The sequence below is a fragment of the Rattus norvegicus genome, chromosome 3 (genome assembly GCF_036323735.1).
Source record: "Rattus norvegicus strain BN/NHsdMcwi chromosome 3, GRCr8, whole genome shotgun sequence".
NCBI classification, from domain to species: domain Eukaryota; kingdom Metazoa; phylum Chordata; class Mammalia; order Rodentia; family Muridae; genus Rattus; species Rattus norvegicus.
The window spans coordinates 41,733,377-41,748,917 of NC_086021.1; the positions used below are offsets into that span (position 1 = coordinate 41,733,377).

A 15,541-nucleotide genomic window follows, 5' to 3' on the forward strand; every position below is an offset into this window, starting at 1 on the left:
GATGGTAACTTAACAGAATGCAAACCTTTTTCTTCTAACACCCATCACTAAACTCATTTTGTGACCTTATGAGCCTCCAGCCATCCTACTGGGGCACCATGAGTGGCAGGAACCTGGATCAGGTCTAAAACCTCAGACCAGCTTTCCCAAGCCAAAGTCTATTACTGGTGGACACATCATCCTCTTTTGTCTGGGTTGTACTAGGTACTGAGAGAGGGTTTGTAGGACTCCCCAGTACAATCAAAATAAAAGCAAAACAAAACCAGCATCATCAAGATAGCAGTATCTAAGCTATGGTCAAAGAATGGACAGACAGAGAGCAGCTATAGAAAATCAAGATCAGGGGTTGGGGATTTAGCTCAGTGGTAGAGCGCTTGCCTAGCAAGTGCAAGGCCCTGGGTTCAGTCCCCAGCTCCGGAAAAAAGAAAAAAAAAGAAAATCAAGATCAGCATTCTGGCTGAGGGGGCAGCTCAACCCCAACCAAAGAGACGAGAGGCCTGCCTACTGAGGAATCTCAGAAAAGGGATAAAGACAGACACCATACTAAATGTTTTTGACTTAACAGGTATATTAAAGTGCTTTAAAGTTGCACGAGACAGTGACTTAAGAGGCTCCAATTTCAGATTCGAGTTCCCAAACCTTTTGGCACTGTATACCTGCCTCAGAAGAACAGATAGATGCCAAAAATCCTGACATTTGTTATTTTCACAGGACTTGGAACACCACTTGGGCCTTGCCCTCAGTGAGGTGCAGGCTGCCAAGAAGACCTGGTTTAACCGAACACTGAGCTCCATAAAGACAGCAACGGGCGTGCAAGGGAAAGAGACGTGCTGAGAGCAGCTGCTGCTTCCACACACCTCAGAAAACACACCACCTTTTGTTGCCTTCTTTGGCCAGATGTGTGATTCTGTGATATGTTGCAGGACCAGAATGTACTAGGTCAGAGCTGTATAGTATGTTGGTAGGTCAGTGGGCCAGGGCTCCTGCAGCAGGCTGCCAACCCAACTGACGCTTTGGGCATGCACCAGAGTCCTTCCTCCTAGTGCCATTCAGGCCTCTTTTCTGTATAGGAACACTTCACACAGCCAGAGTTAGGGTATCCCCCAATGTATTGGGTTTTCTTTTTAAACCCTTTAAAAAAAATTGTGTGTGTGTGTGTGTATGTGTGTACATATACACATGCAGACACTCTGCCCTTTTGAGTGGGGAGCAGGGATTCAGAGATTAGAGTAATTCTCATCTGTCATTGCCAGCAAAAGCTCCCAGAGACATGAAAAGCACTTTGAGTAAAGGGTCTCGTAGTCACAGGTCAAGTCACTTAATTTTGTTAACTAATATAGTGCATAGGTTTTGATTTGGAATTATTCACATTGCCGAGCAATTCTATGCAACTCTCATAGTCTTATTCCCTTCCTCCCTTCCTTCCTTCCTTCCTTCCTTCCTTCCTTCCTTCCTTCCAAAAAAGCATTAGCTGCCAAAACTACTTCTATAGGCTGGAATGGGCCACATGACTGTGAGACTGAATCAATCATGACATGGACAGCTCTTTGTTAAAGTGTCATGTGTGTATATATGTGTGTGTCTGTCTGTCTGTCTGTCTGTATATATGTGTGTGTGTATATAAATATATAAATATATATATATATATATAAATACCTTTCCCGGCACCCTGCAGTGACAGTGTTTAAGTCCCAGACAACCTGCTAATCTACCACTGCCATCTGTGGTTATGGGGCACTTCCTTTCACTCAAGGTTTATTGGGCTCTGGTCTTTAAGAGCTCCTTGACCACTAATGTTTTGCATAGCAGGTTGTTCAAGTAAGGAAGACTGAATACATGAAAGTATGTACACACTGTAAGATCTTACTTTCCTGGCTCAATCTTTGTCAGGCCTCTGAAGCCTCCCAGAGTAGCCAGGTATCGATCTCACTGGTCAGGTGATGGGCTGTGGATTCTCACCTTAAAGCTATGAAATGGTGGTTTTAGCACCTTTTTAAAATTTAAAAAAAAAAAAAAAACCTTTTGACTCTTAATTTATATGCTGACAAGCAGTCTCACAAGTGGCTCATCTTCTCTGCTGTATGGTCTGCTCTGTGTGGAGGTAGCTTGGGTTTGTATATAAGGACACGAGTTATTTCCTCTTCCCCTGTTGGCTTTACTAATGCTTGATGAGGTCATCTACAGTGGGGAGATAATAAGTGGCCTGCTCTTCCCCAGACCATCCCCTACCACTTCCAGTATCTGTCCTATTCAGTTAACCCAAATAGCTGTAAGCCCATCTAAAACTAGGTGTGTGGACATTATGTGCTAGGGTAGTTTGTGCGTCAACTTTATGAACTGAAATATAAACCAGTAAAATTGTATTACTATTTCTTTTGTTTTAACAGCATATTCATTAAATATTTTGGTACAAACAGCATTGCTTTGTACAAAAGTAGTTTATTATGATTGCATATTCCTTTCCCATCCATTCCCCAGAAGCCGTCAAAACCAGCATTTGTCCATATCAGGCAGAGCAGAGATGTGCCAACCACATAGGTTGTGCTATGCAAGAGATGGGTACCCTCCCTGAGAAGTGTAGTACTATGGTTGACGGGTAAGATACCCCAGTGCTTAAAATATAAGGAAGGTTTTCACAAGAATTAGAATTAGGCTTGGAAGGTGAATTGTCTAACCTGTCAGAAGATGGGAGAAAGAAGAGCAAGAGCTGGCAGTGTAAGAAGAGAAGCAACTGAAGGCAGTGCTAGCTCAGGCACAGGGAAAGCAGAAACGAAGGTTCTTTTCTCTCCCTGGCTGGTCCTCTCCACGTTTCCACGCCCTAGGTATACAGAGACCCAAGGACTAGCACTTTTTGCTCCACCTCCTGTTTCTGAATCTGTGTTGCCTTCTAACCCTGTCCCCTCTCCACTTGCTGTTTGACCTGCCTACCAAAACCATCTAAAACTGTCTTAGAAGTACGCCAGAATCCAGACCTGGTCAGGTGATCCCTCCTGACTTATACATATAAATGCTGTTTTTAAAAGAATTATTTTATGTATAGGATTACATTGTGGCTCCACAGAATCCCATTGCAGATGATTGTGAGCCACTGTGTGTTTGCTCGGAATTTAACTCAGGACCTCTGAAGAGTAGTCAGTGCTCTTAACCGCTGTTATACGCTCTTATAAGGGCCAGAGAAATGGCTCCAGAACACAGTTCACAGGGTGGAGGACATGCTTCTGGGTTCTCCATTTGCTGGCTGGCTCTCGGTAAGGGTCCCACGTTAGGGAGTGTTATCTTGGTAGAAATTTCCATCCTGAAGCTATACACCACCATCCAAAGGATGGGAACCCCAAAGGAATCCACACAGCAGTCAATCTTGGCCTAAAACAACTCAAGGTACCAAGATCCTGAATTGGGGATACACCTTAATAGGACATCATGGTAAAGGACGAGAGCCACTGGCTCAGAGCACTAGATGCTAAAACACTTGATTTTCTTCTAAGATTCACTGAGGGGAGGGAGCATGGACATAAGCTGGAACAACGTGATTAGAACAAATTGACTGGGATGCTGGCTTAAAGAATAAAGGCACAAGTGCTAGGTTCTTCACTCCCTAATTTATAGGTAAAGGAGGGCCTGGATAAGGTCACACAGCAGTCATGTTGCCCTACAGTTCTAACTCCCAACAGACAGGGTTGAGGATTACTTTATACCTGCCTTTTGCTCAGGTGATCTCTTCCCTATATGTACATTAAATGGAAATGTGGACCCCTAAGAAGACACAGCCCTGAACATGTAGTATACTCAACCTTTCTCTGCCTGCCTGCCTGCCTCATAAGGGTTGCTGTCACTGCAAGAGACCCTTAACTCCTGTCACGTATTTTTCATCCTCTCTTCCCTTCCCTAGTTCCCCAACAAACTTTTTGCTGTGGACTGAGCCCATTACAAAAAAGAGTGCACTCTCAGGCCCTGGGAATGCAAATGCAGTAGAAACAAGCTGGCTCTTTTGAGTCCCTACCAGCAAGTCTTTTAAGTTCAAGCTGATAGTGTGCAGAGAAAACATGGAGCCCTAAGTTTTAAGGAGCTTCAAGACAACACCCAGTGCAACTGTCTACTTACCCAGCCACTGAACCAAGCGTCACAGTAGTCTCCAGAAGGTTTCCCAGAGCTGGCTGCTGGAGGACGAGCTTCCCCACCTTTGGAGTCAATTGCTTGCTGCTGCCCTGCAGATGTTCTACTCCTGTTTCTGGTAATGCTTGCATCTTGCTAACTCATGGGACAGTTAGAGTGAAGGATCTAAAAGGTTTAGACTGAGCACCTATGCAACATGACAACACCACTCAGGGCCAATTGTAAGTTTGAAACTACACAGGCCCCCAAATCACTGACCATGTAAGGACACATGCACACATTTCCTCTGTATGAAGTGAAAAACCTCCAAGATGAGCTGAATTTGTCTGAGGAAAGGGAGTGGGGCTTGCACTTGATTCAATTTTATTGGTATGTCTGTATGTGTTTGGGTAAGTAACCATGTGTACAGGCCAGAAGAGGGCATTGGATCTACTGGGTGAGTACTAAGGCTGAATTTAGGGCATTGGATCTACTGGGTGAGTACTAAGGCTGAATTTAGGCCCTCTAAAAGACCAGTGAGCCCTTTTAACCCCTGAGGCATCTCTGCAGCTGGCACTGTAACTTTTCAGTAGAGTGAGTCCTGCACAGAATAGTCCAGGCCATTCCTATTTTACACAGCGTTTATTTTTATTCATCCAAATGGGAAAGAAATGCAACATGTCAAGGCATTACAAACCGCAGCAGCCAGACAAGGAGTCTATGGCAGAGTCCAACATATTCCACACAAAGGAGCCGCAGTGTGGGTGCTGCTCGCAGGGTCCCTTTGGATGAAGGCCAGGCATCTCTGGGCGAGGCACTGATGATAGTCCACACATGCAGGCTGCTGCTTCAAGCACGTTGACACTTGGAAAGTCCAGAGTCTACATGTCACCACAGGCCCAGAAAGCAAGGGGCAGTCCGTGGTGCTTGTGGTTTCCAATGTTTAACAGTATACATCATGAAATTATTGCCAAAGACTTTGTACTGCAAATTATGCTATTTACACTGTATACTTGGGAAAACAGTAAATACAAATGGGCATTATAAACAGACTCCTAAGCACTAACTTGGCCAACATCAGACCCAAATAAGCTAAAGCCAGGAGAAAAATGCCACCTGTAACTCTCCAAAAGGCAGGTTTTCTCCTGGACAACAAAGTACTTGTTTTTTGAGCCTTGGTGTGCTTCATGAGCCCAGTGCTACTCCCAGTTCCTGGGATACAAAGCAAGGACCCTAGACAGGCTAAGGATGCTCTGGCCAAGTCCGGCAGTTTCTGCAACTAAATATGCTTTTCCAGAAACATGAATAAGGGTAGGTAAGACCACCCACACCACTACCGTGGGAGTGGGCTAGGAGGAAAAAACAGCACTCAACATCCTTAGATTCTTTGTGAGGAGTGAACACTACCTGATGGCACCAGGCAGCCTGAGCATAAAAGATGAATGTTAGAGAAGGGGCTTCATGCATATGGTAGCAGCAACATTTCTATCCTTGGGTCAGGTTAACAGTAGAGTACTTGTGGAATGTAGGCTCATGGGGCTCACATCCAAATCTTTCTTCACAAATGGATACCACTGATACCTTGAGGGTCAGCTGGTACATGACTATGTTCAGGGGACAGGTTTATACTTAGATCCTTGTGTCCTGTTTCTGATTCACTAAACAACAGCCAAGTTCCTTGGCCAGAGTGGGAAGGTACACTCAGCCAGGAAGGGTGGAGCATATCAACCACTCAGTGAAAGGCAAGAAACCAGAAATTAGAATTGCAACTTTCCACGTTACAGGAAGAACCTGAAAGACAGTCTTTATAACTACCTTAATACTCCTCTCCTTACTCTTGATTCATTTCCCTGACTGACTGACTGACTGACTGACTGACTGACTGACTGACTGACTGACTGACTAGGAATAAAAACATTTTTCTGGCTCCAAGTACAGTGTAAATAGCTAAGGGACATAGATTTTTATTTAAAATGTTGACCATCATCATGGCATTAAGCCTGTAACTGAAGGCTATGATACAGTCAACAGGCAAAGGTCTATCATTGGCTGATTCCATGCCAAGTGACAAAAACCACCCTATGAGGCTATAGCGCTTTTCAGAACTTGGCTGCCAAATAAAAGAATATTCCTGAGCCGAATGTGGTGGTGCATACCCTGTAATCCCAGCACTCAGGAGGCAGAGGCAGGCAGATCTCCATGAGTTTGAGAGTAGCCTGGTCTATAGCTGGAGTTCCAGGACAGCCAGGCATACACAGAGAAACCCTGTCTTGAAAAACCAGAAAGAGAATATATTCCTAGTATCAGCTATAGACAGACTTGCACACTATCAAGGCAAAGCCAGACTCCCTTCTATTCCATACACAAATCATCTTCCCTCCCATGAACCCAGAAACTTCTCTAGAAAATGTTGAGGAATGCTTCTTCTATCACCAAAAGAGGTATCCCATATCTGACCAGGCAGCAAGACCCCTGTGGCATGATTCATAACAATAGCAAAATTGTAATTATGAAGTAGCAAAAAAAATAATAATATTCTCCTGGTTGCGGTTTACCACAAAGTGAGGACCTGTATTAAAAAGATAGCAGCATTAGGAAGATTGAGAACCATTGCACTAGAGGGAGTGAAGACAGGCTTGAGACACCCAATATGTCTCCTAAGCATACCACCTTGCAGAATGTCTGCAGATGACAAAAACTGACTGAAAGCAAGCAGTTGTTGCTGAAACTTTCTAAATGAAAGCTGCTTTCAACCTGGCTAAAAGCTGCACTGAGGAAATTACCTGGAAGAGAGGGTACCCTCCAGGCCAGGATGCACCAGGACAGTAGTCAGCTGTCAGTAGAAAGCTGCAAGGACTGGCTTTAAGTGTGTCTACATTCCATACAGCTTTCTTGCTCTGTGATTTGGTTCTAAAGGGGGTAAGGATGGGGATATGTGTTCACAATTTTACCCTAGAAACACCGGGCCAAAGCCAAAATTGGCCTGGATACAAAAAAAGAGCAAGGTTGTTAGTGATATCTAGGCTCACAAGAGAGAAAAGGCCTGAAGAATTGTCATGTGACACCACTCATTCATCACGAAGGCATCCTGGCACAAAAACCTTCCAACATTCCAGCTGTACTTTTCATCATGATTCTAAGAGTGCCTCACCCCGTACACATCTGACCCACACTAAGCAGAGTTATCATTTGTAGTCACAGGCATGTCTACCATGATCAGAGTGACATTATTCAATGTAATGTGGCTGTGGTCACTTGACCCTCCTAAACTCATCTGTCAACTACCCACCACCTAGAGAATACTCTGCACTCCTCAGCCTGTCGTCACCCCCACAGAGGTTGTAGCTGAGACACAACCTCTCTACCATCTGGACCTGTTCTCTTGGAGAAACCACATCATCCTCTAGGTCTAACTACATAGCTGCTGCCTCCCGTGGGCTTTCCCCAACGCAAACATCTTCCCTACTCTGGGAGCTCATCATGGACCTTCCTGAGCCCTGCTGTCTCACTCTTTGCCCAGCAGTGTGTACCTGTCGCTTCCTGCTGATGGGATCTGCACTTTCCTGTGCATAGGAGAGCTGGAACCTGCCAAACGGCAAATATAAAAGGGTAAATAATCTTCTACAGTCTAAGGCCAGGGCTAGCTTCTGGCCTGGTATGTAAGTAATAAGTGATTAGACCCTGCCACACAGACCAACGCCTATACCATCTGAGGTAATTTCATGCTGCAGAGTTTAGAGTGTGGTAGCAACTGTGTGCCCCACAATGCTCACTCCACCCATCCAGCTCTTTACCATTCTCCAATGTGGTGAGTAAATTCTGGAAGGATTCTGGAAAGGAAAAGGTTGTTGGCATAGGGTAGGAGGAGAGCTCGCAACAGATTTTCATTGTAACAGATGAGAAGATGACATCTATATGGCCCTGGAGTTCTCACTGACAGATTTGGTATCACAAATACCTTTAACTTTTCCAAAGTTCTGACCTAGGGCCTCCAAATAATAGCTACCTCCAGTCTAGTCCCCAAAAGAGGTACATAAATTCAGTAGCACAGAAATCCATCCTGATTCACTCACTGGTATAGTAGCAGCCTACTATGTAATAGGCCCTACTTTTGAAGAGCATGCGCGCGCACACACGTGCACAGACACACACATACACATTCCCAGCACTAAAAAAAAAAAAAAAAAAAATATGCTCCTTGTGATTCCCACCTGGTTTCCTGTCCATGACACCCAAGAGACATGGCTAGATGGACATTAACCCTTTAGTAATCACATATCTTTTTCTTCCTTAAGAACCTCTATAGAGAAAATTGCTTTCCAATGGCTAGCCTATACTATACAGACACCCCAAAAGGCACTTGCCCTTACACAGGCTAAATTTTTAAAATTAAAAAAAGAAATCTAAATGAAAGCAAAAGACCCCAGTATAAGAGAATATCTAGTACCTATCATGTTGTAATGGGCAGACCCAGCCTTGTTAAAAATAAAAGGGGTGGGGCGGGGGGAATGCCTGATGCCGTCTTCCCACAGCACCATTGGAGCCCTTGCTCCACCCCAGGGGCTCTAAACATGACCTTCCTGGTCTGAGGCAGCACCACCCTCCTGATAGGATGGCCCATCACATCTACTTATGAAGAACAGACGTGGCCCTCCACAGTGCAATGGAGCAACCAGACCTCTGAGCAGAGACTGCTGCTGCCCATCTCTGCTACAGCTCTGGCAACTCCCTCCATCCTTACTGGGCGTGGCAACAGCCCCCTTCTCAACAGTCCAACCATGAGGCTCTTGGCTGGCTGTTCTTTCACAATTTCCCTACCACACTGAAGAATAGTAATCACAAAACAGCACCCAGGGCTCTTCAAAAGGTGGTTCTGGAAAATAACTCCCACCTACTATCTCACCCTATTAACCATTTCACGAGATGTAACAGGCTGCGCCTTCTTCTGGTCACAGACATCCCTGCCAAGGTCCCCTCCAGAATCCCCTCATTGCTCTGTGCTATACCATCTGAAGGTCTGAGTCACTTGGACAAGGACTACTGCAATTCTGACTCTGCCCTTCCTATGCTCTAAGTCAACTCACCCCATGGCTCTTCTTCCCATGCTCTTCAAAACTGAAAATGGGCCTATTAGACATCAACCCTGAAACCAGGAATATGATCCCTATGAGCAGGTAGAGCAGAACAGCTGGCTTTGGCAATTCTACTACGGAGAACAGCTCTGATTCTGCTTAGACCTCCTGACCTCCCTTTCCTGCTCCTTACACCTGGTCATTTGTCATTGTTCAGTTCTCCTAGGCTGAAAACCTCATCATGTGGCATTCCCAACACTGAGCACAGCCAAAGTAGAGGGTTAAGAAATGGAGTGAAGGTTTCTCTCAGCAAGTTTATATGCTGAAGAAAGAGGAGCTATTTCCAGCAGTGTAGCCCAGTCCTTTCACAGGTGATTAAAATGGACATCCCATGGCACAATTTCTTCTACACCACCCAAAGCAACTAGCTGTGGTGTTGCTTTTGACAGGGTGTCACTGCACAGCTAAGACTATTATGAACTCAGTCTTCCTCATGCACCACCAAAGGCTTCAGCATATGCTATCAGCATCCCACAGTCACACTTCTTTCTTACCTTGTGTTCTTCTAAAGCACCTCACCTGCACTCCTGTAGCACCTTCACGTCAAACTGTCCACTAGTTGTCTTTACCCTTCTTGAACCACATATAAGTAAATAAAGATCCTTTAAAATAACTGGTAAGACTATCCATGTTTGCCTAAGGCCACCCCTTCATTGGCCTTGACATCCTGGTCCTTTGACCTTGTTTCTAGGTGACGTAAGCTTTTCTGAGTTCCTCAAGTGACAATCTCCATATTTTGTTTTAACATCTCAGAGGAGGATATCCATTATTTTTTCTTAATGTAGACTCAAATATGTAGGACAGATTCTACACATGTGGACTAGCCAACCCCCCCCCCAAAAAAATAGATCACATTTCTAAAAGCCCAGAATTTCTCCAAGCGCATCCACTAAGATGTACTTCATTATATACGGTTTTGGTAACATTACAAGACTATTAATATTCCACTGTGCCACTAGCAAAAAACCAGGCTTCCTAGCTTAGAGCTGATTAGCAATCCATTTCCACAGGAATCAGGGAGAACATGAGCTAGGGCAGGAAAGGGAAAAGAAGAGCTCGATTGGTTCTGTTTGTTCCATTTTATAAGGCACACACTGTATAGTCCCCAAAGTCTAGAAGAAGGATAAGTAGAATGTGCCCCAAACAGAAGAAGGACACATATCAAATGGCCTTTGTGAAGTAGGGTGGTGAGGAATGCACAGGACCAGCTGAGCAGGACACAATCAAGAGCATGCAGAGCCTGACACCAAGCACTATGTAATTGAGTAAAGTCACTTTACTAATAAGAGCAAACTTCTAGGTCCTTCAGTTGCAGGACTCAAAGCTAATTCCTAGTGGAGTTTCTGTTAACCCTCAGAGCAGCACAGAAAAGTAATTTCCTCTGTGTGGCTCAATACTCACTAATTAGAAGCCACAGTGTTTTGCCACAAATAAGCAGTTGGTTTGCAAAGACCTCTGAGGTTTTAGTTCCATGAAAAGCATTCCATGCATCACTACATCTGCAGGACTCAGAGCAAGAAATGGAGCACAGAAAAGGAAAGTGCTACAGTGCTCTGGGTTCTATCCAGATCTCTGTTCCTTTACACTGTGATGCTCTGGAACTTGGTTAGAATAAGAATCTTTCTTCCAATTCCCCCACTGGAGCACAGCATGCTTTGCAGGAAAAGTGTCAGTTGGCAAAGATGATAGATCAGGGGCATAGATCGGATCCCCACATTTTCCTGCCCCTAAGCAATTGGATGAAGTCGGGAAGTAGCCTGCAAGCATCATGATGAGAAACAAATACATCCAAAGACCCTGCAGCTCTGAAGTCATGTTCACTGAACCTTGGGCCTAAAATGGAGGGAAGACTCACATTCCAAACTGTCAAGTACCATTCAATCAGCATGGGTCTTTTGATGTGCTACCTTACTATATACCTAACCAGGTCTACCTCTCTATATCAGACACCATGAGCAAACCCCTCAAACTCCATGATCACCTTTCTCAAGCATAGAATAATACGTTCCCAGAAAGAAGAGCTAATGAGAACTCTTGGTACTTCATACAAATAGAACAAGCTTTAGACACAAAACCTTCCTCTGTTCAACAGCCCACTTTTTCTTCATCCTATGTTTGTTAGATATCCTTTTATCATCAGTGACCCCTACCCCCAAAAAGCAAAAAATTCCTGTATTCTGTTCTGCTCAGAGATATGCTTAATACAGGCGGCCTAGAAATCAGGGCCAGTGTACACTGCTTATTATAATTTGTAGCCTACTGAGCAAAAAGGAGCTTTGGTACAAAAACACAGATTTGATTCATTCCTGTCTCTAGCAGTTAACCCTGAACATTAGATTCATGTCTAGATCAGAAATAACAGCACCTCCAAGAGGGCTGCCTCAGAATTAGGAATGTTCCAGTGCCACACATGCCCACAACACCAAGTCTAGCAATGTTCCTTTCTCATTCCCATTCTGAGTTGTTAAATCTGCTCACTCTCCAAAATAGCTCTTCTGACCCCAATATAGTTCCTGTCAATTTTTGTGGTAGTTATACAGTTGTCACATGAACACTGTAGATGACAATGTTATAATGTCAAAATGTTGGCCAAGCCTAAGTCCTACACAAAGGCTGCCTTTAACTGAACTATTTAGGATAGTTAGTTGTACAAAGGAAACTAGGAAGAATAATCTCAAACAAAGAAGCGGGCCAGCAATGTCCTAACTGCCACTGTGCTGAGGTCATGTACCACTGAGCCATGCAACAGCAAAGACAAGACGCGGACCATCCCTGTGCACCGCAACAGTGCAATTGTTACAATGCCCCTTTGTGTAGCAATGCAGCCACTTGCACAAATGGGTAAAGTTCTAGGAAGAAAGGCCATGATCCTCCTCTGATAACTGGTCAGGGTTGTTTTGTTGTGGTTTGGTTTTTTAGATTGTCGTCGTTGTTGTTGTTGGCAGGGGTTTGTTTTGTTGATGGTTGTGCATGCATGCCTACTTTAACAACCTTTCTTCAAATGCTGGCTAAGTGAGATGAAGAATCTAACAACAGTTTCAGCTAAGCAGGAATATGGTAACTTCTACTAGGTAACAAGTTTAACTCACCGGCCTCCTTAAAGGTGATCAATCCTTGACCACAATTTTTCTAAAATTACAGCATCTCGGAACTTTCCACTTAACTCACCTCCTACCAGCCTGGGACTCAACCTGTCCACCCTCTTCTTCTGAGATCAAGTCTTTGCAAGCATGTGTGAGCCAGCACTTCCATAGTAGATAAAAGCCCTTTATTCAGTTCAGCAGCAGCAATTTACCAACAAGACACGTGTCCTTGTATTAAATAGAAACTTCCCAATTGTATCCAAATAGGTAGATAGACAGATACAGGAGACTAGACTAATAGTGCCCTAAGTGTGTCAGATAAGAGGAAGGCATCACATGCTGATGACTGCCGATGTGTTCCACTGAATGTCCAAGCATGAAACAAGAACTCGTCACAGAAAATGAGTCAACAGAAATTGTTAGTATGCTTCCTATGATAATTTGTTCTTTACCAACAAACACAAAAGCGTTGAAAACTAGATTCTGGCCGTTGTGGGTTTTGTAATTACTACAGTGTGGGTAGGAAACTGGAATTGGCAGGTAGATGGTCTAAGTTCAGCCCTTGTAAAATTCTAAGCACCCATAAATCCTAAACAAGTATTTATAAAACCCCTGGACTGCAAGTTGGCTGATTTAACTGCTGCAGCAGAAATATGAGCAAACCTGTTCTGCCAAGTCTGGCCTCAGCCTGGAAGCTGCCCAAGCCTATGAGCACAAAGGAGTACGCCCAACTCTACCCTGAGCAGGCCATACGCCTGCTGCTTAAATCAGCATAGACTCACCTCCCTCATACCCATCCTATCACCTTAACCAGAAGAGCAGAGTCAGTGTTCAGAATACTTGCTGTGTGCCAGGTACCATTAAAAGCTTTGAATATATAAAGTCATGAGATATCCAAGTTCCACAGAAATGGGCTGGAGTGAGAGAAATGCTTTGGCCCAGATTCTCATATGGTTTCTATTCTATATCTCTAACTATGCTGTAAATCTTATATAACCCAAATTTACATTATGGTTCTATTTTTAAAAACTTCCAAATATCAATGCTTCAAACATTAATGGAAGCTGTAAGATCCCCAATTGAAATAATAGTAGGTGGAAAAGGATACTTATTTATATAATTAATCCAACATGAATTCTTTACTTAAAATAGTCTTCTGCCAAATACTATTACGAAAAGGGGAACTCATCTTAAATCGGCTGTACTGTGCTCTGTAAGTTAGGTGGTACAGAAACACACACCAGTGTTGAAGTTCATCAAGATGCCAGGTACTTGAGTCTGCTGTTGTCACTGACAAACCACCCATCTCCCTCCCCAAGCCTCCTAGTCACACTAAGAAATCATGATCCCTAGCTATCTGACACTAGATGTTGCAGAGAATAAAGCTAAATGCAATAGCATCTGTCTGTCTCTGGGTGACTTGAGGCATTAAAAGAGTGGAAATGAAAGGCAGACCATTCAGAGTGGGCTGCTTTCACATGTCACCCTTACAATGTCCCTGGTTACAGGTTCCAAACAGTTTGGGAAGAAAAACATCTCTAGCTCATTTTCCTAACATATTACTGACTCTTCTCCTCCACTCCTATCATTAGTGAAAAATAAAAACCAGGACAATTACAGCAAATGGTTTCTTATAATGATAACACTCACCTGCCACTGAAAGAATGTAGTAAGGGTTTACATTTCCCATTGAGTTCTTTGCAGGACTATATAAAGAGCTGCCAAAAGCAGGGCTGCAGTGGTGCTGAGCTTCTCATTTTCTGACCACACACTTGGGCAGAACATGAGTGGCATAACCAAAGCAAAGTTCAGGCATAACCAGAACAAGAATACCAGGGAAATATGCTACCTGAGGAAATCCTCAAGTAACACCAATTTCTGTGGTATTGAAAAGCCTACAAATATTCAGTATTTTATAATTAATCTACTAAGTGAATTAATAACTTTTGCCACCGTTAATATACTATCTCCCAAAGTAGGGTATTTATTTACAGCAAGGCCAATTCCATCAGCAAGGAAACATTCAGTCTTAAGATGCTTCCACTGGTCAGAGCCTCTGTTCTGATCCCCAGTCCCAGAAAAGGACCTGGCATCAGCAGGCACAGGACTGCAGTGCACTGCTCTTCTCTGCTCTGCTTTGTACAGCCTTTAACAGAAGCCGACCTCATGAACTGCAGGTTCTGTGTGGGAACAAAGTTCCAGCAGCCTTAATGCTAGCGATGAACAGAAACTGCTATAGAAAGAAACGTAAAACATAAAATTCATTTATGCATGCACGCACACACACAGCTTTAGCATATAACAACTAACAAACATAATGAGGTTTATTTGTGGGGTAAGGTTTGGCCTAATCCTTACAACCTTTTAATGAACTCTGTTCATGACTGAATATAAGAAATAATATTCTAGCTACTCAACTTAAAAAAGACAGACAGATTCCTTAAGCAGATTTGGTTTCTGCAGACTCAGTATTTGCTTTTCTTAGCCTCACTCAAAGTGATTCTTTAAATAATTAGTTTAACTCAGTCAATTACATATACTTCCCACAGTTTATAGTTTTGTCTTTGATTCTCTATTGCTTTTTTTTTTTTTAATGGCTTCTAGCTGTTGCTGTATTGAAGCATGCAACACAGGTCAGAGAAGGTTATCTTCTTGAGAGATTGGCACTTATACCCCACAACCTGTGCAGCAAATGCACTTGAATTCTACAGCATGTCACCAGCATTACTGCTTCTGATATCATAGCTCCATGAACAAGAAGAGAGTGCCCTGTCGTTTTAACTCTCCTTAGATAGTGCTCCTACAACTGAATTCAAACAGGTGCTTCTGTATGTATAAATTACATATACATTATATCCTACATTTCTATCCACATGCACTTGATTCAGTGAATGTGAAATGTTTCTCTTGAATATAAAGCATTTACAATACAAAAAAAAATGCTGGAAATTACTATTTTACATTTAGACCATAAAAATTTAAAGTTAATGCAAGTGACATAAGACCTAAGAGATCAAATACATCATATGATTGTCATATATGCAGGTTGTGTTAATTGGTTACTGTTTTCTTTAATCAGAAAATAAAAGAGCTTACCTTTGAATACTGAGATCACAGCTTACAGTCACTATATCTCAGCCTATTTTATACAAGTGATATGGCTACGGAGGTCCGAGGAGAACGAGAATAAAGTGAGATAAACGTGCTGAAAACTGCTTAAAAGTATTAACCTGA

At 43.3% G+C, this 15,541-nt stretch overlaps 2 protein-coding genes across 11 annotated transcripts in view; one reads left to right on the forward strand and one right to left on the reverse strand.

Annotated features, from left to right (window-relative positions):
- Rabgap1 (RAB GTPase activating protein 1) overlaps positions 1-2,419 on the forward strand; it is a 118,012-nt gene extending 115,593 nt beyond the window's left edge. For 6 of the 7 annotated variants that reach the window (XM_039105274.2, XM_039105276.2, XM_039105273.2 and 3 more), the window contains one exon: positions 712-2,419. In XM_039105274.2, coding sequence (XP_038961202.1) covers positions 712-834 — 123 coding nt within the window. In that variant the 3' untranslated portion in view covers positions 835-2,419. The remainder of the gene's footprint in view (positions 1-711) is intronic. The other variant, NM_001107841.1, reaches the window with a different exon arrangement.
- A 2,300-nt stretch (positions 2,420-4,719) lies between these two features.
- Strbp (spermatid perinuclear RNA binding protein) overlaps positions 4,720-15,541 on the reverse strand; it is a 140,959-nt gene continuing 130,137 nt past the window's right edge. For 2 of the 4 annotated variants that reach the window (XR_591457.4, XR_010064704.1), the window contains 2 exons: positions 15,404-15,537; positions 4,720-14,540 (listed from right to left, as the gene is read on the reverse strand). Coding sequence is in view for 1 of the 4 variants with exons in the window: in XM_063284719.1 (XP_063140789.1) it covers positions 15,533-15,537 (5 nt within the window). In the remaining 3 variants the exon portion in view is untranslated. Of the gene's footprint in view, positions 15,538-15,541 lie in introns of all 4 variants that reach the window. The other 2 variants (XR_010064705.1, XM_063284719.1) reach the window with 2 other exon arrangements.